The sequence below is a fragment of the Fistularia commersonii genome, chromosome 2 (assembly GCF_037954325.1).
Source record: "Fistularia commersonii isolate RoL2024-O1a breed Wild chromosome 2, RoL_Fcom_v1.0, whole genome shotgun sequence".
Lineage (NCBI taxonomy): Eukaryota > Metazoa > Chordata > Actinopteri > Syngnathiformes > Fistulariidae > Fistularia > Fistularia commersonii.
The window spans coordinates 9,084,253-9,109,915 of NC_141285.1; the positions used below are offsets into that span (position 1 = coordinate 9,084,253).

The following is a 25,663-nucleotide window of genomic DNA, read 5'->3' on the forward strand; positions in this document are numbered from 1 at the left end:
CCAATATTCCAATAAAAAACAACAACCAGCAGCAATAATTTGGATGCAATGAGAATAGTGTTCACATTGTATGAAAAAGTGCATCTTTTGAAATGCATAACTCTGACATGAGACAAATGTCAGTAAGTTGAATTTTAGTCATTATTTTCACTAGTAAGTCAATATTTTGAATACCACTACTAAGTAGTATTCAAAAACACAGCACAATTTTAATGACTGTGTTCCAACCGTAAACATATCTTGTTGGAATCAAAGTAGCTGTTCCTTGCATGGTTTTTCGGAAGACATTTTGGTTTAATTGGGTATTTATCTGGAAATGTATGTGCAGAAGGGGGGCACTTGGCATCTTTATAAACCAAAGGTTTGTTAAGGTTTAACACCAGTGTCGTCGTGATTGAAATTATTTTCAGCCAAAATAAAATTGCAAACTTGGTTGCAAGCTTAAAAAGAAACACTTGTTTAGACAAGCAGACAAGCAGCCAGCTGGAGGTTACTTGAATGTAAGAATCATTCTTTGTTCCTCTAACTAAGCACAAAGTATAGTTCTTACTCCCAGAGATGGCAGTACATAGAACTTGTTGGGGTTATAAATATTTAATAGTACCCTAAGAAGAAACAGCTTGCTTTTCATCAATTATACTGTATCATTTATTGACTGAACTTAATAGCAGCGTTATTACAACCTAAGAGGTGAGTTGATATTAGTAGTGTTGATGGCTTTCAAGTTCTGAAAGTCATATCATTGTTTTTATTTATCCAGGCTCATGCATTCTAATCTATCAATTTGATAGAAATATTTGAATCTTTACATTTGAAGCCTACTTATAAAGTCTTATAAGGCTTAATTCACATGACAAAAATACTATTGAGAATTTTAAAAAGTGAGAGCACACATAGATTATCAAAATGCTCACATACATGAATCATCAACTTTTTCAGAACTGAGAGGTTTTGGCCTGATAATTGAGAAAGCAAAGCAAACCTCATGCATCGGTCGTGCTTTACCTTTCAATTCTTATTTCAAGGAGAAATAAGGCTGACAAAGACTGACAATTATCAGAGCCGGGAAAAGGGTGGAGCAAACCTTAACCTCTCAGGTAAGAGGCAGAAGTCATACACATGGACTGAAACATCAGATTTCCCTAGCATGCACAATCAAAACGTGTCACTGAAAAGTTGTTCCCAAGAAGCAGGACAAAGATGTAACAGAAAAGAGGAATGTGGGAGACAAACCCTCCCCTCCCTTTGGAGTCCGGAGACACTCGAGCTGCTCAGGGAGCTCTACTTCCGTCTCTGAGGCCTAATAATTTGTCTGCAAACTACCCTATTACCTCCTCTGAGCTTTCATCAGCTTCAAATCCAGATAATTCTATAAAATAGATGCATGCGGTCTTACGAAATGTTGTTTTAGTATCTGACTGTGACAGTATATATGAAGATCTTATTGTTGAGCTGTGTGTCTTGTACTCCAGGGGGAAGGAGCAGCCTTCCATGTGAGTAGCAAAAATAATATAATTCAAATGTTAAACATCGATGACAGTAGAAATGGAAAGAAGGGGTAATATACGAGTGTATATACCTGGAAGCACCGTCAACCAAGCAGTGTGAAAGGAGATCCCAATAGAATTACCCGCCAAGCACGTATACTCCCCAGCATCTTCAAATGTTACATTGGGCAAGTAGAGAACTTCTATTTCCTTATCTGTGGTGTTAACACCCGCGGTCTGGGGAGAGGAAGAACAGAATGTGGAAAAGAGGAGAGGGTCCAAGATTATAGCAGAGGATGGGAAGTAGAAATAGAGAGGACAAGTCATGGAGTGAGAGAGAAACAGAGAGAAAGAAAAAAATGAGACCCATATCACCAGCATCAAAATAAAAGGTGTCCATTGTTGCGGTTCCATCTAGAGCAAAGGGCGCTGGGTGAGGAGGAGGAGGATTCATAAACAGACACAGAAGGAGCCCCATATGCCACCAAAATATGGGAAATAAGAAACCAATTCACCAAAAAATACATTTCCACAAGGCTCCCATCACCATACAAAAACAGAACCTGGTAATGAAGCCTTTTCTAATTCATACACTTGACTGAGAACACACACACAGAAACATAGAGAGGATGGACAGCATTACACAGCCACAACATTTATACAATTTTGACACCACTTGCAAGAGGGAGAGACAGAAGAAAACCAAAAAAAAAAAGAGAAGACTGGTGAAATACTAGCTCTGACAATTTCAGTGTCTGGGTCTGCAGTGCTTCCAGAGTTGCACTGGTCTCGGCACATGACAAAATAGGGGTCAAAAAACAGGAGAGTAGATGTGTGAGCCCTATGACCACCAAGAGACCACCAGCAGAACCATCACACCAGGACAGGCCAGGGATGAAGCCCGGGAAACCACACCAGGAAGGAAGGGGGTATCAGTCAGGTCTTGGGGTTACCTGGGATGACAGTCAGCCAGCCTGACTGGTTGGCTTCCCCTATATAATTGGAGACTTTACAGATATACTCTCCAGCATCATCCTCTGTCACGTTGGTGAGGGTGAGCATCTCAACGTCGGAGCTGTTAATGCCTGATCGCTGAAAGCCACACATACACATACTTATGACAGGAACACGACAATACTAATAAGATGATATTCACTGAATCGTGTACACAAAAAGTGGAAACACATGACTTCAGCTACTGGTTCTGCAGGAAAGGAGAGAGCAGGAATCATCAGCAGGGGCCAGTATGGATAAAGCCTAACAATATCCAGGGGGAGGAAATATGATTATTAGGTCCTTTAATCAAATCCATCTGAAACACTGTTAACTACAAGAGAAACACAGTCATGAAAAAAAGGAGGAGAAAAAAATTCAAACGGACAGAGCGCGAATGTACCTTCAGTACTCGGACATACGGGTGTCCGTCCGGACCGTAGCGACTGCCGTTCTGCGTGATGTGTTTCAGCCACTGGATATGAGGCTGAGCATCGCTGTAGACTTTGCAGACAAAACGAGCGTCCTCCCCTACGTAAACTGTTGTATTCGCTGGTAGTCCGGCCTGGAGAATGGGTCGGTGAGGCGACCGTTCTGCGGAGGAGAAAGGAATTGTTTTCACAACACAATTTTGGGATGTGTCTTCAATTTTACAGTTCATCTTTAAAAAAAACTCACAAAAAACAACCTATGTGTCATATGTGTGAATGTTTCCAATCAAACCAGACAGATAAAAACATGACTAAGTGGCTTTATTATATGGGAACCACTCATGGTTTAAAATAATATGAAGACGCAAAGGCACATGAACCCATGTTGGAAGGCAACTAAAAAAATTGAGTATAAACTGGATGTCACTTCTGTGTATGCAAATGAAAATGCCAGTGAAGCACCTTCATGCTCTCACATCTTCCACTATCTGCATTCTTTTTCAAGCAAACATTTGACCAGCAAATCCAAACAGAGCGAAACCTGTTGAACAATGCCCCCTTTCAAAGTACTAGGCCTTCACAACCACAGTGAGGAGCCCACCAACCCCCTCACTGACAGCAACCACCCTCTGCCATCACACACACACACACACACACACACACACACACACACAATGACATCACTCTGCCTGGGGCACTGCAATGCCTTTCCAAAATAAAGCCTTTAGGTAAGTGCAGCGATTTGTGTGTGTGTGCATGCGTGCGTGCATGCTTGCGTGTGCGTGTTGTAGGCCGAAGGAAGGAAAGTTGATTCTGTGTGATGAAGGGTACAGGTTGGTGGGGCTAAAAAAAAAAAAACTGAATGAGGGAAACAAGGAATCAACAGATGGAAAATACCAAATAGCAAGGAAGAGACATCGACCATAAGCATGTCTGCCAGCCTTTCTTCCTGTTGCATCTCTGTAAAATCTGTCAGATCAGATGATTCCCACCCTTCCCTCATCGTCCCCCATCTCCCTCCTCCTTGTTGCACATTCCTAGGGCTTGCCTTGTTTATTGTCCCTCTTTCAACCCCCTTTTTTACTCTGGCTCTCTAGTTTTCAAAGCCATTCTCACCATCTCAATGTTTCCCAGACCGGGAGGAGTGTATAACCTAATAGTAACATTTGCCGAATCCTAAATCCCAAATCCGATTTATATTTCGATATCATGTCTTGTTTTGATAACTAAGTGGACCAAGGGGGAAACTTATGGCTTTAGTAATTCATTAAGCTGGTGGGTATAAATGTGCACACACAGCTGTGTTTGTTTTTGTAAAAAGACTAAATTGAAGATCAATTTGTCTCCTAATTATGAGAAATAGCCTGTCAAGAGTGTGTGTTTGTGAGCAGGTATGGATAGATGTGAAGACGGTCCTTTAGGGCCCATCAACTTCAGATAAGGGAGCCACACTTAAGGAGGAAAAGACATCTGGCAGGAAAAGAATCTTTGGACACACATAACAATCTTGCTCTCTGGGTTCGCACTATCACTGATGTCAAAAGAAGCTAATAGGTCATGCCTGTTGCTTCCATTGATCCAATCAAAGTCGACACCGCAGTGCTTCTTTTAGCTTCTGGTGAGGCAAATACATAATTATGTGTTTATAATTTGAATTTCTACCCATTCATTCATTTCTAAAGGGATTTAATAGTGGCAGCGGTGGAATGCAGACAGAGAAGCCTGAGGGTACCGGGGGCATCCCATGGGGTCCCATGCTCGAATGGTGAACTTTATGTAACCCAGCTTGGCACACTGGGCCTGGGGTCAGGAAGGGGCCAAGGCACAGGAAGACAGCAGCATGGCACAGGATGGCAAGGAGCTACCAACAAAGTGCCACATTTCTCTCTGAAAGACCCTCCTCCCCCCGTGTGTTTCCCTGTCATCTGTGTCGGTTGATAGATACCCAACTGTGGCACTTTCTCCAGAGGCTAGTTTGAGGCAGAAATTGCCAGCTCCTTGGGGTTATAATAGATGATCCTGCGGGTAATTTGGAAAAAGACTGATAAGAACAGCCTTTTCTGTCTTTGTCTACGCTCCTCGTCTCTTGCTCTCTCCCCCTTTCTCTCTCTATCCCACGCATAATGGAGTAAAATGAAGCAAGAGGTTGCAGGGGGCACTGGCTGTGGAGCCAGACATGGAGGGGGTTTACTACTCTGTAATAAAACAGAACAAAAAAAGCAGAAATATGCAGTCTGAAGGAGAGCTTTAGGTAACTCCAGAGCTGAGCAGAGCAGGGGGGCCTGAATTGGGGAGCAAGTCAGTATGTGAGAGCCCTTCATGTGTGCCTCAAGTGTACAGTCTCCGTTCATTGTAATGAAAAACATACTCCTATTATAAGAGGCATGTGTAATTACAGTAGGTCTATTCAAACCAATGGTGACAGTAGAGATGTAATTGAAATAGAGCACAAACTAATCTCACTTCGAGCAACTGGCTCTCCTAAATTGCTCTTCTGTAAATAAAGTCACTTAAGCTGCATGTCAGTCTAGTTTAACTGTGGATTATTGACCGGCCTTACAACTGTGCCGAAGCACTCTGATTGCCTGGATAGCGGTTCAAGTGAGGACAAAGAAGAGAAGGTCCACAAACAAACACAAATTGATCTACTATCTTCATCCCAAACCCCTTGTTGCCCTGATGTCTATTGATTCTGCTAACTTGGCAGAAAAACACATTTTGCTTTCTGCGCTCCAAAGGTCATTGTGAAGGGTTGACTACGTTAGGGCTGAACGGTGCAGTGATTTTGCTGTGGCCAGCACTCTGCCTGTGATTATCCACTACAGGTTCAAAATCCCATTATGCATGAGCTGATGTTAAAAAAGCAGTTTAACTCTAGAGGCGGTGGGAAATATTGATACAGAATAATGCCACTACAATTCGCATTGAATAATTGTATAAAAACACAAGTGGTAATTGTTGGTCCGCATACCTTTTTTGATTTTGACCATTCATTTACTATGTTTATCAAGTTAACGTTCACCCCAATAGAGAATAGGACAAAAGTACTTCAAATAATTGCAAAAATTTGATTGAACTATTAGCTCGAAATAAGGTGTGGTTTGTTTGGCTTAGAAACACATTATGATTGAACATTATACAAGCAAATGGCCATGATGGGGGTAGAACTTAGCTAAATAAATGAAAATGAAATATAGCTGTATTGATACTAATAATTTGTATAAAAAATACATATAAATATGGTTAGCTTCCATACACTTGGCAGTGATCTGCACCTGTGGCCTATCTGTGCCTGGTCGATCAAACAGAGCAAACTCAATAGTACTCTTTTCTTAGTGCGAGAACGCTTGTCCCTTTTCTGTGATTACACAAGTACATTATCTTTCTAAAGTGGTACTGACCCACTACATCCAGAGTGTAGGTGTGGTTGATGGATCCAAACTCGTTTTCCACCAGGCAAGTGTAGTTGCCCTTGTCTGATGGCACCACACTCTCCATGATTAAGGTCCAATGCTGACTACGAACCTACAAAGAAAGGGGTTTGTGGTATGAACAAACTTTAACACACACACATGCAGCAATAGATGAACATAAATGCAGTGGTCTAAAAGGGATCAAGGAAGATCGAGCTTAAAGTAAGGATGAAACAGGATGAGAACCTGGGAAAGAAGGGATTTCATTTGAGGACTGACAGTAGAGAGCTGATACAATGTCCTGGAAAATAATTTTGAGACTGTTGACAGGATTATGCCACGGAGTGACTCTGCATATTGGAATAAATTTTTAAGCCTCGTGCTGACAGTTTGTGAAAAAAACACAGAAACCCAACCCTTTTAATTTAACTGTTTTAATCCAAGATATCAACAAGTTGAGTCACTAAGAAATCAACTGAATTATCAACTGAAAGGAAATCATAGTTTATAATTTGAGGTAAAACAACAGACATACGCAGATATCCAATCTCCTTTCCTGTTACCATTCTGTAAGTCAGTTGATCTAAGACAATAAGGTCCTCCCATGTTGTGTAAGCATTTACAAATAGAAATAGCTTTATTCATCACATTTTGTTGTACATACAGTACAACATCAGTAAAGTTTGACGGCTGCATTTAACCAATCATGGATGAAATGTGAGCAAAAGGTAGCTACTAAGGATCAGAGTCTTTATAAACAACACTTCGACAGGCCAGGGGATGACGGGAAGTGAACCACGTATGTTCGGTTCCAAAGACAACCGCACCAAGGCCCTGCACCCAAAGGCACTATTGTCCCAACTTACTTGCAAAAATAGAATCACCTATGTATGAAATCCACACGTATGACCCGACAATAGCTTTGATCGTCAGACTTAAAATAAACTGTGGCTTCTCTTTGTCCAAGGCCACATTTTGCAAAGTGGAGAGATTATGCCATAGGGTTGGGCTCAGGTAAAGCTTGAGCTGCCCAGGCTGATTGTATAATTTCCATCACGTTGGAGCTGTTTTCGTCCTTGCTGCAATGAACCCGCCAAAACCCAAACAGCTACAATATCACACGGTAATCTCCAAGTCAGTGGGACTTGTTCTCCCTGATTGAGTTACCTCAACATACTCATCTCATTTCAGCCCTGACGCTACCGAGTTGCTCTATAAGTTAGTGTCTGGGGGCATTTAGCCCTTCAGGCTCAGGCTTAGATTTCTAATTGCTGGTGGTAAAGAAGTATTTCAAGTTACAGTGAGAGTCTCTGCAAAGAATCCTGGTGAGAGGAGGCGCACAGATGAGCAATTCCAATTTCACACCAGAAACCTGCCCTACGTTCCTCTGGCTGCTTGTCTGGCATCTCTCCGCTGAGGGTTGAAAACGGGGTGAAAGGACACTGACCAAATGATGAAGAAGAACCTCAACTTCCTCTCTAAATATATTTGATAATGACCATACAAAGAGCAGCGCATGCAGCAGAGAAACTGGCAGTCGTAAAAAAAGAGCACAGTCTATCATTGTTTATATTACCTTATACCCTCCCATGCGGTCTTCTTGGCGGAAAGGCCTGCTGTTTTTAAGCCAGCGCAGCTTGGGCCGGGGGTTGCCTCCTGCAGCACAGCGGAACTTCACTGTGTTGGCAGCTGGCACTGCATGCAGCTTCTTCTCCATCTTTGCAGATAAGGTCCAGTATGGGGCGCCTGTAACCAGGAAACAGTACATTTTGAAAGAGTTGTAATCCTTGCCCTATTTTCGGGTCTGACTTGAGCCAACTCAGACATATAGGAATACATGACTGCAGAGAAGCGACACTAACTGTATTTATTCCTGCAATGTGCGCAAACCCATGGTCTGACTCACACAACTCAGAGTTCAACGCTCACCCACTTAAATAAAAACACACTGTCTCCCTGAATGCTCTGCGGGGTGTTGCAGGAAGGGAAAAAACATGGGCTCTGAGGGGAGAATGCGCCTGGGCGTTGCCAAGAGGGGTAACTAGACCATCACATTTAATTTCATCTCATTCCACTAAGCAGCTTTTTTCTCTCCCTCCGCCTCTTGCAGTTCCCAAAGCTCCGCTGTTTTATCCGCTTGTCACTAGACAAGATATGGACAGCAAGATGAAGGATGCTGCTTATCACCCTTGGAAAATACTTACGACCCAGCAGGAGAGAAAATGAATACCACATTTACCAAAAGAGTTCTCAATGCACTGAATTCATTTCAAACTGTGCAGACTTTATCAATAACAAATTGTTACTGGTTCTCCTATTGAAATCTGACAGCTCTCCCTCCACCCCTCCGTCCCCCCACCCCTAATTTTGTCTATCAGTCAGCTGGATTTTCTCTCAGCACCCCACCCGCCCTCTCTCTCTGCACCTGGAAGTGTGATTGCCTAAGCAGATGGGACTCAGAGGGGAAGAGAAAGTCAAAGTCAAACAACAACCCAAACGGGTTTCCATGCCATCATTTTGTATCGCACTAGTTTGTCTGACTGAATGAATGCCCACAAAAGAATCGTACCAGAGCCGTCAATGTGACCCTTAAACATGCACGCATGCCGCAGGAGATCTGGACTTCCAACATGCAAAGTGGAAAGACCCTGTCCGATCCGCATACTATCAGACACCTCCCATCATTTTCTCTGGCATGCACAACCGGACAAGACGAGCATACTTGGATAATAAAGTCAGTAAACAGTGTCCTTCCTTCCTGAATGAGTGCATAAGCTAAGTGCACAAACTATAATTAGTCTTACCCCCTTTCCACCTCTTCCGCTTCACTCTCACTATCTATAATCCTCTTGATATTCATTTCTAGTCACCCCCCCCTCCTCTTCCCGTTCGCACTCTTTCAATTCAGACAGTGACAGATCAAGCGAAGATTGAGATGACCGGCAGTCAGAAGATGAGCCTGGGACATGAAAGGTGAACAGTGGTGTTTCTCATGCTCCCCATCCAGAGGGGCAGCACTTCAAACAAGACTACCTTCCAAGCATTCTCTAAATGAGCTAACTGTCGTGGCCTCCAGTCACCCTGCCGACCCCAAAGTCCAATGCATCTGGATCCACACTTGCGGCTGTAAGAATGGCCAGGGGGGGTGAGCTAAGGTTATCTAACTCTTGCACGATGAGTCAACTTTTCTCTCTCTCTCTCTCTCATATTCCTCAGGAGAGCAAAATCCACCGCTCCTCCAAAAAATTGTATTTCAACATTGAGATGATTTCCCATCAAGCTTTGACATCCTGGCACTCACCTCTAAAAAGCATGGGGCACACGAAAGTGAGTCTCTACATAAGTGAGGACAACATGCTGGTTTTCACCTTTGGCTTTCACTCGGTTATGTTTTACTTATTCAAAGGTCTTTCAAATAATTTAGTTAACTCCATATGTAGGTGAAAACATTAGTAACTTGAGATCCTGCAGGTCTCACATTTTGGCACACATGTGCTGATGGACAGCCCTCGCCTTATTTCCAGCACAATGGAGGAAATAAGACTTACAGCTCATACATATGACACGCCGGGATTGAACAAAAGACTTAAAATGAACAAAGAGCTTAAGCGTTTTCATTTATTTCTTTTTACTTCTATCAGTTTGTATCGCATTATGTTGTTTCATACAGTTCATTCTACTTCATAGTCTGTTTTCATCTTAATGGGAAGCACGCAAACAATGCTTGATTATATGAATCGTAATTAGAAAGGTCGCTGACAAAAACGTTTGACGCAAGAAATACAATATAGAGTAGAGAAATAAAGTTCTACGCAGCGTTTTTACCTCACGATTACAAAAGTGCTCCCCAACACCCTCAACCTCGGCCTTCGCCTCAACAAGGCTTCCCTGTAATGGTTCTTCCATTACTCTACCAATGACACAAACACACAAATTCTCTAGACTCTCACTTATTATTGTTTTTTCAATAGCTTACATTTTACAGTCTGCTGGATCTGAAACACTGTTTTGCAGCGGCCTGATGCCCAAACCGTTGGGAGTGCTCCCGAAGAAAATAACAAGAACATAAAGCTTTACTCCGCTCTCATTCCATCCCATGCCTACACGCACACACACACTCCCCCTCTCCAGTCCTCGGCAAGAGGCCAAGGCTCCACGCCATGCTCAGAGAACTGCTGGTAATGATCCAAACCCTCCCTCCCTCATCCTGCCTCTGTCCCCTTCTTTCCCTTTTCTTAAATAATAATCTCGGTTTGGAATTTAAAAAAAAAAACACAGTGAGAAAACGTGACAACGGCCAAAACAGCTTTCTCTTTGTTTTCAGATAGCTTATTACCACCAGAATGACTGGATCTTTTCCCTCTCCTTATTTTTTCCTCTCAAAGAGTTCCTCTTACCTCCATATTTAATGGGTTTCAGGCAATTACGGTCTGCCCGAAAGCGGAGGGGGGAGGAATCACGGTGAGACAAAATGCATGTGGAGAATTTTAACAAGATGTGGAAGCCCTCATCCTGCCTACAGCCCCTTTCTGTGTGTATGTACGCACGTGCTTTTATAAACACATTATGACCACAGACATTCAGCAGCACAAAGACAAACTTAGATAAAACTTTCTCCAAACCTCTCTTTGTCTCTGTTTCTTTCTCCCCCAACCCTCTCTCTTTCTGAATATCTGTCACACACACAAAAACACACCGCACACACTATATACACATGCACAAACTTGCTTGTGAGTGAGTGTGCGTGTGTGGCGCACACACACACACACACAGACACACACACTCTCACACACATCACATGGTTAACTGGGTCCAGATGGGTGTCTTTTATAATAGATGAGCCCAGCTGACTGACTGGATAGCTGACTGGCTCCTTAAGGCTTGGCTACCTGAGAGACACTAGCTGGAGGAATGTCAGGAATTTCAGTTTTCCCTGGAGCATCTTGCTCAAACTCTCTCTACCCCTCTTTCTCCCCCCTCTATCTCTCTCTCTCTCACACACACACACTTTAAAACATCACTGCATATACACAAGAATCCAATAATATAGAATAGCAGAGATGATGCTATGTGAGTTTTTGTGTTAACTGTTGTCTATTCCCGATAATCCCTGCTAATAAACCCCGATGTAGCTAATGAGATTATTTCAGCTCAGGATTAAGTCTAGTTAGTGTTAGACTATCACACTCCACATTCCAGTTTTGACATGCTGCTTAGGCCTTTTCATCATTTGTCAGACCAGTCAAATCCTGAAAAAAGGGAAAAGAACCAAACATGTTACACCCTGTTTTATGGCGGGAGAGCACCTTTTTTTCTATGTTGAATTATGTTTACCAAGTCAAGTGTTCCTGTTCACAACAAACGACCTTTTTGAGGAAAAGCCAAGTAGCAGCATACTTCACAAGAGCGCCAATGACTCAGCAGGTAAATGGAAGGCAGGCACTCCAGTTTGCGAAGTCAATGTAATTATCTGGACGAGCATGGGAGCGTGCATTTTGCAGTTGCCGCAGCGATTAAGTGATTGTGGGAGGGAAAAAAGATCAGCGCAAGCTCTGGTCTCTTGTTGGATGCCAATAACTTACAGGAGGTTCTGCAGGAAGATGATACACCACAGAATCACTGATCTCTTCTTTCATCCTCCCATACTCACTTATCTGTTCTCCATCCGCCCCTGTGTCCTCCGATCGCTCTGTATCGTCCTCGTCATCCCCCGACGAGTTGGCATCTGCACAGAGTAACTAAAATTACTGCCACCGTTTACTGCCACATATGTCTGCACTTGCGCAGAATGCCATGCACAGATTTTCATGCAGCCACTTTATAATTCTTTAGACAAAAAGGACTTCAAGGAGATAATTCAGTGGGAGCATTTTATACATCACCTAATGCTATGCTCGCACACATTCACGCCACCTGATCTGACTCATTGTCCTTCTGGCCACATCCGCTTCATGGCCAGTCTGATTACAACAAAGCTGATGGCAACCATGAATCTGAAACTCCGTGTATCACCTTTTCCTGCCCTGCCTCAACCCTGACTCACCTGTGACATTCACTATGAAGCAGACCGTGTCTTTGCCCACGCTGCTGCAGGCATACAGGCCCGAATCCTTGGGTGTGGCATCACGGATCTGCAGCACCTCCTGTTCTATCAGTGTACGGTTGTTGGTGCCCAGAGAGCTGCCGTCTTTGGTCCAGGTGATGATCCCCGATGCAGGCAGAGGGCAGCTCAGCTTCAGCACCTCCCCCGGGTGCACTGAGCACACCGTGGGCTTAGAAATTTGGTATTTGTTCGATGTGTCTGCAGAGCGAATGGGGAAGGAGGCAGAGGGGGGAGGAGGAGAGAACGTAGAGGGTGCACATGAAGGAGGAAAGAGAGGTGGGAAAGGAAGAAACAAGCCATAGTGTAAGAACCAAAAACACCACATGACCCCAATCGGATGCACTTGAATCAACTTATGCAGGAGGAGCAATACAGAGAAGAGGAGGCCCATTCTATAAACCGTCACACCAAAATGTTACCTTAAACTCCCAGTAAGTCATTTCAAATGCAGTCCTTTAAAAATGCCGCTGGTCTCCTACAAAAATGTACTGGGAAGCATTTATACATTACGAGCATGCAGTCGCGGCCAGAGCGGTACGCGTGGAAGACAAATAATATAATCAGGGTGTGGTTAAAGGTGAGAATTGGATGAGAATCTGACGTCACTGTGTTAAGAAATAACCCCATCACCGAAAATGATTGATCTGCCAAGCAGAATATACATGAGTGAGTAGCAAGAGTGCAGCGAGATACCTGCAGCCTCCAAAAATGTTATAAATCGTCAGTGTGTCTCCCAATCAGAAAGGAAAACGGCCAGAAAGGTGTTTGACAGAAGCAGTTCTCAGGCAGGAGAGATGGAGGGCTGGTTTCTTTTGTTTTGTTTTGTTTTCCTCTACTGACTCCTGACTGTGTGACTAAACTTCAACAACCTTCATCTGGCTGCTGCCTGACTCTTCTGTTTTCCGTTTCTCTCCTCTTCGGCCTCTTTCAAAACTCGGCCCGGGACAATAGACAACCCAGCACAAAATCTCCCAGCCGAGGCAAAATGCAAGCAACTCTGCTGGACTCCTTAGACCATAAAACCACTTTTTCTGGGAGAAATCCCAAACCTGCCTGCAAGTCCAAGTACATACACTGTGTTCAAATACTTGTATATCAATAAAGACTATGCAAGATGTATTTTCAAAACATATACTTGGTGTGCAAAAGGCTGAACCTCCAGTTTCATATAAGAGCACATTTTGTCCCTCCAAGTGCAAACCCTTGATTGTTGTTGACTTCTAAGCAAAATGCGGAAAAATTGCCCAAAAAATAAAACTGTTTCTTCAGAGAGCGAGTGCCTGTCACACCTTGGCCATTACTGACTCACACCAACAATCAAAATGATTAACGCTGCTCAAAAACTAGATGGCTTTCTTCACCGCTTCAAACTATAAAAATAATGCAATATTTCTTTTTTTTATTGCTGAAAATAAAATAAAAAGGAAATTGTAGCCACAATTCACAGGGGACCGAAATAAGCATAAATGAGATATTATAGCGATCCCAGGGAGAAGAAACACTTGAAACGCACACAGAGAAGCCAGTCATTAATGTATATTATGAACATTTGCCAGAGGGCTGAGCTTTGTAATGGAGGCTGTACCACAGAAGTCCCTTTCAACAACATGCCCCACTGTGCTATATCTGTAATTGTAACTGTGTGCATGCGTGCGTGCGTGCGTGCGTGCGTGCGTGCGTGTGTGTGTGAAAAATGTAGAGTATATACACACATGCTCAAGCAGCAACAGGAAGGGAAAGTAATTCCAAAGCAAGCCCGTGGTTGAGGCATGTGTGCATGCCTTTAAATGTTCCCCTTGGGCGAGTACAAACACACAGGTACAGTTCCTGTATTGTCTGTTTTGCCCCCCTTTCTTTCATTCGATCCGGAAATAATTAACCCCTCCCTTGCCACACACAACTGTGTGTGGTCTGATAAGGTTGAGGTTGAGCTCCTGCACTGATTGACAAGAGCTATCTCTGCTCTTTTTTAACATTAGCTTTAGTTCAAACATTTACTTCGCAGTTAATTTTTTTTTCGATATAATATTAGAAACTGCCCGAGACAGAAAACAGTCTGCGTTTCTGCTGTGAAACTTGCAGGTATGGAAAACTTCAAAATCCTGGGTTCAATCTCAATACTCAGACAACCACAGAGAAAACAATGATCCTACGTGCTCATTACTACTTAGTGCTTGAGCTCCGGTGTGAGAGGTGACGGGGCTGGAATGCAGGAAAATAAAGACAAGGAGGAGAGGAGTGCCCCCAAATGGCGCATCTGATTAAAGAAAGCATGCATGTGTTAGTTTAGTCCTCACCATTTTCTTATCTTTTGCTGTGTCCATCTGTCCCAATCCATCAACTCCTCCCTCTGTTGCCCCACCAACACCCCTTCCATCCCCCAACTTCCCCCTACTCACACACACACACACACACACACACACACACACACACGCGCACACACACACACACGCCACTGACCCCACTGACCTTACCCTGACCTGTCTCAAACCTGTTGACACCTTCAGTATTCCTGATTATTCATGGGAACCTGCGACATGTAAAAACTATCACACACACACACACACACACACACACACACACACACACAAACACACACAGGCACGCACACAAACACACACACACACACACATGCACACATACACAACGCACACACAAACCCTGCGTTATATTGAAGACTGGCCAAAATATAAATATTGATTGGATTCTAGATTATGATATCAGTTTGTCCTCAGAAAAGGGAATATGAAGGTTGATATGATTCCACTTTCATGTAAATTATCGTGAAAAAGAGGTTTTTAGTTGAGACTGTTTCATGTTTTGAATGAACATTTCGAAATTACGTTTTAAAACTCGTTTTGATAAAAGATTATAGCTGCATCAAAACAACCTTCAGTGAAGTATTTTGCCAGGCCCTGTAAGATATACACACTTAGAGACTAATGCTAAAACACACACACACAAAACGTTTTTTGCAAGACTGCTGAAACCCATGCTGAGTTGAGCAGCTGTAACAGTTTACTGCAGATTTTTCATTCCCGCAAAGTTTCATCCAGCTTTGCACCGCAGGAGGAAGGAGTAAAATGTCTCTGTCACTCATGCAATCACACAACCCCTCACACCCACATACACTCAATCACACAAACAAACACACTCTCACACATTTGCTCCATTCATCAGCTTTCCCTTCCTACCTCCCACTACCATCCCTACCCTTTTACCTCTCCTGTTCCGAAGCACATCGAAATTTTAAACCGTTTTCTCTCTCCATCTGACGGCTATTACACGTGTCTATCAGGTGTGATAAATCCCGGCCGTCCGCTCCTCCCTATCACATCCTCCTCACTCGCACCGTCTTGGCTCCCCATAATTAGTCTCACAGCCCGACTATCTGGGGTGACGTGCAGCAAAATCTCACAAACGTCTCCTTGAAGGCATGTTTGCCGTCTTATCTCGCCGTCTGTCAGTCTGGTCGCAGTGAGGCCGGGCGCGGGCAGAGTTTGCAATGGCAATTGAGTATTTCTTCCATTAATGATGACATGAAAGGCTCATTCACCTAAGAGTCTATTTTTCTGTCTCATCTCTGACATGTTCTTCTCACACAATAGGATGGCTTGGCTCAATGTAACGACAAACATCTCGGAGACACACACAGCATGCATGCACACACGCATGCAAACGCACATACACATAGAAATTGCCCAATCACATTATCTCAGCAGCCCCTTCAATTCCCTCTCCCCTTCCCTTCCATTCTGCTTGTCATCAGATCTGGAGATTCCCCCCCCCCTTTCTTTCTGGTCTCCACATCCTTTCAGATTCAAATCCCTCCTTGGCTTTTTATATTTTGACAAAAGAGAAGTTTCGTACTGGCTCCTGCTAACATCATTGGCAACAGTCCCTCTAGTTTGGCCGGCCCTTCAACCCCCATTAAGGCATTCTCTAAACCCCACCCGACCTTTTCACCTCTTATCTCCTATAGGTGTGGTCACCCTCAGAGAAGAACAACTCTTTCTGCTTTCTTGTGACGAACCCTCAGAATAAAATGATCAATTCACCACATTTTTACAGAGAGGTGAAGAGCTAGGGAGATGACAACGGCTAAGTCGCCTGCACATTTCATACATGTATCTATGAAATGCAATTTAAGTGCAGCTATGGCAATATTGTCTACTGTGCAATACTTAAAAGTCTTAATAAATCAGTGCAATCACGGTGTTCAAATTTCAATAATATTGTATCATTCATTACGAAACTTCTTTAATACTTCACGTGGAAGTTTAAGATCGAGTCTTTCTTATATTGTATTTTATTTGACTATTCTACTGTTCCCACTCATGCCTGGCACCTGATACACACCGGACACAGACTTGAGGCACAAGCAGGCACAGGAAGGAGTTTCCCAGTTTCTTATCAGACAGGTGTGAGATTGAATACTAGAGTAACAAGGCGGTTTCTGGCACATCGGCCAAGGCAAATAACAGCACACACACTTAAACACACTCACAGCCACCGTCTACCCTTCAAGTTTAACACCAGCCAACGGCAGGCTAATAAAAGTCATTGTGTAAAGGCTGTATATTTAGCCCAACTGCCCTCCAGTCACACCACCAGCCGTCACACTTCGTTTGTCTTGGAGTTCAGTTCCATTACCATCACCGGTCTCAGGCGAACACACACACACACACACACATATAAAATCATGTCATTAGCCCAGTAGCTGACTTTTTTTAAACATTTACAACAACACTATTACTATGTAGATAGTGCAGTGTTACAAATAATCCAGCGAGTACTTGACTTTCCCATTTCCACCACACACACAAACACACACACACACACACACACAACAATTTACCAACAGTCTGGAAACTTTAATCTTAGTGACCCCCTAAGGATCACCTATAGATTAAGGTAAAAACTAAGAGTGGAAATTTATAAAGCGTGCCAAGAGGGCAATTCTTTTTTCTACTTATTGCTGTCATATGATGCCGGTTGCAGTTATTTAGTGTTCCTAAGTCTCCATAACTTGACAAATGTTTTTAAAGGAACTCAATCTGGCAAGGCAGATCAAGAGAAGACAGATGTGTCATGATCAACAAACAATCCAGTTTAACTTTTGCAATATTTATTTGACATTCTTGATTACCTTTAAACAAAGAATGGATGACAATGTGGCATATTCAGAATTTTGCTTTTAATTCCATATTGAGGGTTTTGTGAATGAACTATCTTGCATTTGAACCTACAAGGTATACCTTGAAAATAATGAATAAAATATATTGTTTCTGTATTATTAATTCATTCTTCCTTGTGGATGCAAATTAAGTTGTGTTTGATCCACAGCACTTTTTTGTCTATTATGGGATAATCCTTGGCAGATTTGTTTGGTAATTTCTCCCAAATTCTAGACTCTATCTTTGATAATTCTGTAAATGATGTGTTGTAATTTATTGCTGATCACTTTCAAGGGGTTTTCTCAATAGTTTATTCGGCATTTGACCGTGATTCGGAAAACAGACGGATAAATACATATTCCACATATTCCAAATTCTGATCAGACATTTCCGAAAAGGAATTTCCAGTGTTAAGGGGACAAACACACGCACCTCCTGTGGTCAGTGCCATTGTCACCCCGTTCAGCATTTTAATCACTGTACAAACGGAGAGCGCCCAGGCAAGGTAAACACTCTCACAGGCACTGAAGTGGCTGCAGCTGCAACAATAGGCCTGTTGTTGAGGCCTTAACCAGCACGTTCCCTCCGCTTCTACTGTTACAGCAGCCACAGGTAAACAAACTAGCCGGGCCACCCGGGTGCAGGCGTAGACCCTGTTTAGAAACTGATACCCAGTCTGATAAATCCTAAGCAATAATTGCTCCCACATACGTATGTAACAGTGTGACCGGGGCTGCAGGGCAGAGAGGGGCGGAGAGCATCCCAGAAATCTCTGTAGGGGGGTTTATTTGGGACAGGGAGGGCGGAACCGGCCGCTATGCCCACCTAACGTCTCTTCCTTACAAGTGACAGTCAAGCAGAAAAGGAGAGAGCTGTACACAATCTGATTAAATCACACACAACAAAATTGCAGTGTCAAGTGTGTCTTGCCATGTGCAGCGGGGAAATATACTCCAGATCAGATAAACAGGGCACTACTGATCGCTCTCTCATGTGATCCACAGGTCTAGCTACTTAATCTCCAGTCACATGACTTCATTACGCTACGTGTTTGTGTGTGTGTGTGTGTTTGTTGTGTAAAGACGGAGGAGGGGCTTCAAAAGTGATGCCCTGTTGTTGGCTTAACATACAATTAGCATACTGATTAAAAGCAAAAGAACAAAAGTCTTTGGAATGTGAGTTTGCCATCCACCCATTGCAACAACTCTAATTAGTCAGTTTCTTAGCAGACTTTGTGACTGGACATAAGTAGTGGAGAAACCTCAGAAGAAAACAATTTTAAAAGGCTCTTGAAAAACGCAAGACGGTTTGTCAAAAGTGTAGGTTTGGCCGAACGGTTATAGATCAAAGCGAAACACAAGTTGTTGCCGTTCCGATTTACTCCGCGTCCGTCACTCTTGGCTTTTTGTTTTTCCCGGGACGACGAGAAACACCCTCCTCCACAGCTCTCCCTTGTCCCGCAAACCAGCCTTCAGCACTGACGTTTATGTTACACCCCTGCAGACATCAGCAATGGATGTAAAACAAAAGTGTGACTCCCTTGGCCGATCATGTGGAAAACAAGATTCCGATGTTTTCACAACAACAACTCCAAATACCAACTTGAAGTTATGCACTTGGAAGCGTGAAAAACACAAAATCGGATTGCTTAAACTCTTGCTTTTTCTATTTTGTCAGGACACTTGAAGGTAAAATGTTATTGGATAAAATGAATGTAGGTGAGGGGATGACAAGGAAACTGTGTTTGGGATCAGGGGCGCGGGGGGGGGGGGGTGACACAGGAACACCTGCTCTCTAAAAACAAATCCGGCAAATGGTTTGACGCCTCCCAGGCTCTTTCCTTCGTTTTTAATCTCGCTTACCTTCGGGCTCCAGAGTGGCCTCCTCCTCCTCCTTGGTAGAGGTGAGCGGTGGCCGGGCCACGCTGACACTCAGCAAAGACAGCAGGACGGCAGCCAGCAGACAGGCCCACAAGGCCATCCCGTTAGAGGGGGCCAGCGCTCCCCATACCCCCCTTCTCCACCTCCCCCTGGACACTGATCCCATCTGAGGGAGTCCGCCCAACCATCAACTGCTGCCGATTCAGCCCGTCACTCACTGGAATTCACCCAATCACCTAGAATCAGAGGTAAGGGGGAGGAGGGGACAGGAAAGTGAAGGGAGGATGGAGAGATGGTTGTGGAAAGTTTGACAAAATAAAGGAAAGAAAACCAGTGTGAATTAATGTTCAAGTACATTTTTTACATCCTAGACTTCTTTACAAGTAAAGTGGACTGATGTATAAGGAACATAAGAAGTGTTTTCAGAAAGCCGTCAAACAAGCTGTGCCACAGACATACCGAAGCCGTGAGGCACCGGCGCTCAGTCCTCAACCACCCTCCATCTCCCTTCCAATGAAATGTGCTTCACCAAGCAATTCCTCATCTTCTGTATAAATTCCAGTGAACAAACCATTCACTTTGAGTAACACTTGAGTCAAAACACTTCAAAAAGCAGATTTCCAGTTGCTGACACATCCGTCGTTTCTATACAGACTGACCATTTGCAGCATATTCTTTTTTTTTTTACAACCTGACCACAATCTCCGCTTTTTTGTTTTACTCCATTTTTGATTTAGTTTTTCTCTACATCAATGTCAGGTACATATCATGATCGAAAAAAGAGGTAAGGTAATTTAAAACGATATGACGCTTATGTCCGGTGCCAGTCGGAAACTCTTTTGAGTCTGACCTTATTGTATTAGTAAAGACATAGCAGGAGCCATTTAGTAAAGATAGGCTTCTGGGGTCTTAATGAATATGTAATTTGCTCCATCTGGTAAATGTCCCATACTTTTTGGATCCACGCATTATATGTAGGGGGTTTTAACCACTTGCTAGTTATGGCTTTTTAATTCTGATGTTAACAATATGTTTAGGAGATATTTTTCATCCTTTCTGTCTATAGCACCAAAAAACCTCCCTTTTCAACACGTGAGTCACGAGATGCTTTGAGAATATTCCAGATCAGTCGATATGGTAATAATTGTGTTATAGACGGTTTATTCCGCTGCCTGGAACCTGTTGTCCGCTGCCGCCTATCTTAACTGTGTTCTCAAATGGTTTATTTCGTTTCGGTGAACGGATCAATGTTTTTTTTTTGCTGAAACTCAAAAGACGGGATATTGGGACACACACACACACACACACACACACACACACACACACACACACACACACACACTAACACACACACACACACACCTCCAGTCTGTTTATCTGGAAATCTGCGTCAAAACCGGGTAACTGGGTCTCTGCAGGTTCAGAGAAAACGCTTCCCTGAATCGTCAGCGGATATCGATCTGGATTTTTTTTTTGTTGTCTTTGCTTTATTTTTTAAACCCATTTAATCCATTCGTTTATTCCCACATCCGGACTTCAAGTATGGTTTTGCAACAGTCCTCTGCGCCCGGACGAACTGGTGATTTATCAATCGGGAATCGATTGGTGCATCAATTACGCACGCATAGCAATTACGCATTGATTGGGTTTACATAATTTCAAGCAAGGTGAGTTATTGAGAACACGCGTTGAAAAAGCAAAAGGGAAGGTGTAGAATTGAAAACTAAACGTGGAAAATAACCTCCCGACTCCACTGGTGATGTGATAAGACCATCTTTCTAAATTCAGACGTTATTGACGACATGACGCGGGCAACATGGACTAGAATGACAATCAGAATAAGAAATACTTTATTGTTCCCGGGAGGAAATTGAGTAAGGGAACTTTGCTCCGTCCACGACCACTTCCATCCGTGGACGCGGACTCTGAATGACATTACTTGGCGCTTGATTAAATGGCTATTGAAATTCAAATCACTTGGCTGCACCCCCTTCCCCCCTCCCACAATGTGGAGCTGATTCGGGGGCGCGGGGTGATTTAGGGCTCCGGCACCAAGCCGAGGAGAAACAACCGCGGCCGCGGGATAATTGGTACCATAAATGCAATGTAGAGAATTAAGCAAAGTAATAAATAACCAGGACACTTGTCAATGGGTCCTAAAGTGATGATGCAAGGTGTAGTTTAGCGCTTAAGTGCCTTAAACAAACACGGCGCGTCTTCTATGATCACCAACTTCGCGAGGAAGGTTTTCCCAGCTCAAGTATGACACTTTCTAAGATGCGCGTTTCAAGTGTGCACACGGAAAAAAGGCGCCGTGGCATGATTAAAACAATAATTATTAGAATGCATTACTCATCTTACATACATACAAGAATAGGACGCACATCCTCGCTCCACACAAGTCGCCGACTTTTATCTTTGACAGATGACATTCCTGGGAAGCTTTATACTCTTTTTTTCACGGATGAGTTCAACAATAATAACTAAATCAAAATGAAAATACCTACCAAGGAGGGTTAAAATCCCAGAGCTCTCTGTTTTGGCATGCAGATAAGGGATGAAAGTGCATGGGCTGAAACCAGAGGGAGGAATGTCTTCAACTCCACAATGCGCCAAAAAAAATCTTGCGAAGGCGCTGCCTTTTCAGTTTACAATCCCCCTCTCAGCCGGTAAAACTGAGATTATATTCCACCTCCGACAGTCAGCGATGTCCGATGCCATGCAAAGAAATCCGACTTTCCGAGTTATCCCTTCGAAATCAGCTCGACGAGCGCCGAACCCCCGAAACTTTCTTCCCCGTCACCAAGTTTCTTCCAGCGGGCAACAACATACCCGACGTTCCCGACAGTGCACTTGTCAACTTCATACAAAGTTTGCAGCTGGTGAGACGCGGAACCGGGCTCAATAAGCGCAGTGAGAAAGACTCCCGATGCAAAAAGTCCTAAAATCCATCTGTGCGCGTTCTTTCCAGCGTCTGTCCCCCTCTCACTCCCCCGTAGACGGTCCCCGCACAGCCTCCCAGACGTTTTGTCAGGTTTACTAGTTTTTTTTTTCTCTCCTCCTTACGTCTCCACACACTGCCCTCCTCCTTCACTCCAGAGGGTGTCACCCCCCCACCCTCCTCCCACCACCCACACACACACACATACCCCACCCCCTTAAGTGTAATTTGAGCCGCCTCCTGGCCGCAGTGCCTTTGGGCCGTGCCTTCCACCGCCACGGCTGACTGTAGTGCTGCCTGCCTGCCTTTCCTGCACTGCTGCCCGGGTGCAATTCAGTCGAGGCCCCGTTCTAACAGCGACCCCTAGTGGCCGCAAAGCGCCACTGCTGCCCAGGAAGACGCGCAACGTCGCGAGCGCCCGGATCGTCGAATCGTGATTTTATGGAAAAGCACACGACTAACACATTCATTAAGTTGCTTTGTATGTCATTTGCACGTTGAGTGTTACATTTGAATTCAAGGTTGTGCGGAAATTCCACCCTGCTGGAACGTACGTGAGTTTAAAAGTACTTTACTGAAGTTTCATACATTACTGTCATTTGGCAGACACTTTTATCCAAAGCGACTTACAAAATATTACATTACATACTCCTGCTACTTTTCTACTCCACATATATAAGTTTAGGTTTTATATCATAACATTTGTGATCAGCTCATTACATTTGTCGTATTGCAACATTAAATGGAGCCCCGTCTGAGGTTTTGCGGGAATCCTGTGCACAATATTCCAGATATAGGGTTATCGATGAGTACTTTTTAATTTGTTTGGCTCTTCAGACTTTCATGCTTTTTGTCATGGATTTAAATGTATGATATGTTGGAGAATAATACAGTTAATCATTTTGGGCACTAAAAGAAAACTGCAAATATTCATGTAATTCCCTGCATATCAGTCACTGTCATTACTCTCCCTGATCATAAAGGGAAATGCCATTGGTTTTGAAGAACCAAAATGCAAAACATTATAATGCAGAACAGAGTTTGTGGTTTGCTGGTTAATTTTCTATGCAGTATTTCAGAGTTGGAAAGAAGTTTATAACTTTTCATACAACTGAGACGACGTGTCCAGAGAGAGAGCCTGGAGGCTGGCCCCCTGCGGCTCGGCCCCCTCAGCTCCAAGCTGTCGCTTGCATTGGTTCAGGCGCTCAAGGGCTCTGAAAGAGACTCAGGGGAGGGTGGGAGACTCTAATCTCCTCAGACTTTTTATTTATGTCTTGCTTACACTGAAGTCTCCTTTTTTTTTTTTGAACAAGCGAGGGAAAGCGGTTTCTTTCATTTTGATAAGAGGCTCCAACAAGGAATTTTTTTTTTTTTTTTTTTTTTTTTTAGGCCAAGGTTTGGCCAATGAATGGATCGCGCTATGTATGTTTTTCCCGTATCCTTTTTCCTCTCCCATCTCTGCCTCCCCCAGTAAAGCCATCAGATAACAGTGGTGCTGACAAGCTGACCAGAAATAAAGAGTGCACGGGAGATGAGGAGGGAGAGTTGGACTAATTTTTAAAAAGAAGCACAAAATACCCCCTGCAATCTCTCTCTCACTGTCTCTTTTCACCCGCTATTTATAAGCCTCCAATTTATTTTCCTGTTTGAGCCACTCACATTTGAAAATAACCCATCAGGCACAGTCTCACGAGCTTATGACATGAGGGCTAGATGGACAACAGGCTGCAGCTCTTGCAAGATGTCATTGTCGCTCTTCTTCCTCATTCGTTCATCCTCCTCCCTTAACTGGAAGCAGCTGCAATGTTTGTTATAAGGCACGCGAGACATAAAGAAATTGACAATCCAATCAACATCTGTGCCGGGGATCAGGAGGGATGTGTCAGCTGACCTCCAATCCGAGCCGCCCTCCAGTTATTACAACATCTGCAGATATGCAAATCGAGGATGTGAGCTAATCTGCAACCAGCCGTTGCTTCCCTTTATCCACCGGCCAGTTTAGCATTTCTTTTCTCATGAGCGAAGCAACATCCTGATGCAACTTGTTTCATGTAAAGGGTCAAACAATGCAGCCTCACATTGACTCGGTCAATGATTGGAACTGTGCCTCCTCCAGCGTTTTACATTGTGTTTTATATGTCACTGGCTCATGCACGGCGCACTCCCTTGCATTGTCAGAGGTACAAATGCAGGAGGAGCCTATTTCTCCCTCCTTGGAAAAGTTTGCAGTGATTTACTGCCAATTATTGGACCTTAAAGTAACTTTGCGTACCTTTTAAAGGACCTGGAAGGCTTTCACACCCATTAACACGTACGCTACTGCTGAAAAGAGGTTGGATTTAGCTATTTCAACCCAGTAAATAGTTCTGCTGGTCCCAGGAAAACTAAGCCAATTTCCCTATATAATATTACAAAAACAATTAAACAAAACCAGCTTCATTTGAATAATGCCTCTGTCAGAAATGTTGTCTCCATCTGGCTTTGAGCCACGTGCACTGTCCCCCCGATGGGTCGCAAGATGAGATCAGGTTTCATTTGTGATTTCTACAGCTCTTAATTTACGTGCCACAACTCTCTCACAGCCTGCGCACAACCATACACATATATTAGGGCTTTCATGGATTGTAACTTTATAATGTTTGAAAAACAGTCACAATTCAACACAATTGTTTGGTGGCACACTATTGCTGCAATTCTTTTGAGATTCTAAAACTTTACGAACCAAACATGTCACTTTTAACTAGTATGGAGTTACATAGAATCGATTTTAATTGGTCAATTATTTATTTTAAGCCGAATGTTATGGCAATGAGTATCAAAGAAAAGAGTCGGAGTTGGAATAATGAAATGAAAATTTAAAAAACACTGAGGTGTCCTTTCATCCAGAACCAAAGACCTGAAGCTCCACTCCAGCTTCTAACTTCTTAAGTCCTAGTTTCCAAAATACAGGATTCAGATACAAGTAACCCTGCACTGCCCCTTACTGATTTTTAGATAGTTTATCATATTTTCTTTGAAAACTCTTGTCCGATTTTCAGTCTTTGGTATTTCTGACAACCATTTGTTCTTCACACACACATACAAAGCACAAAGGGTGCCAAACCACATTTTTACATTACAGGGTCTATGGGCATCTTTGACTAGCAGTTGTGCACCCTAAAGGTACAATTTTATATTATTCTTTGGGACTGAATCCTACCGAAGCCTGAAGAGATATTTACAGTATAAATCACCAGAA

General features: G+C 43.4%; 1 protein-coding gene across 3 annotated transcripts in view; it reads right to left on the reverse strand.

The window, feature by feature from the left end:
• The window catches only part of fgfr2 (fibroblast growth factor receptor 2), a 35,915-nt gene extending 13,310 nt beyond the window's left edge, over positions 1 to 22,605 (reverse strand). Inside the window, exons 1-8 of one of the 3 annotated variants that reach the window (XM_086166099.1) lie at positions 21,992 to 22,605; positions 19,467 to 19,720; positions 12,368 to 12,625; positions 11,975 to 12,049; positions 7,901 to 8,070; positions 6,313 to 6,436; positions 2,884 to 3,074; positions 1,580 to 1,724 (exon numbers count right to left, since the gene is read on the reverse strand). In XM_086166099.1, the coding sequence (XP_086022225.1) occupies positions 1,580 to 1,724; positions 2,884 to 3,074; positions 6,313 to 6,436; positions 7,901 to 8,070; positions 11,975 to 12,049; positions 12,368 to 12,625; positions 19,467 to 19,650 (1,147 nt within the window). In that variant the 5' untranslated portion in view covers positions 19,651 to 19,720; positions 21,992 to 22,605. Of the gene's footprint in view, positions 1 to 1,579; positions 1,725 to 2,440; positions 2,580 to 2,883; positions 3,075 to 6,312; positions 6,437 to 7,900; positions 8,071 to 11,974; positions 12,050 to 12,367; positions 12,626 to 19,466; positions 19,721 to 21,991 lie in introns of all 3 variants that reach the window. The other 2 variants (XM_086166107.1, XM_086166114.1) reach the window with 2 other exon arrangements.
• Positions 22,606 to 25,663: the final 3,058 nt, after the last annotated feature.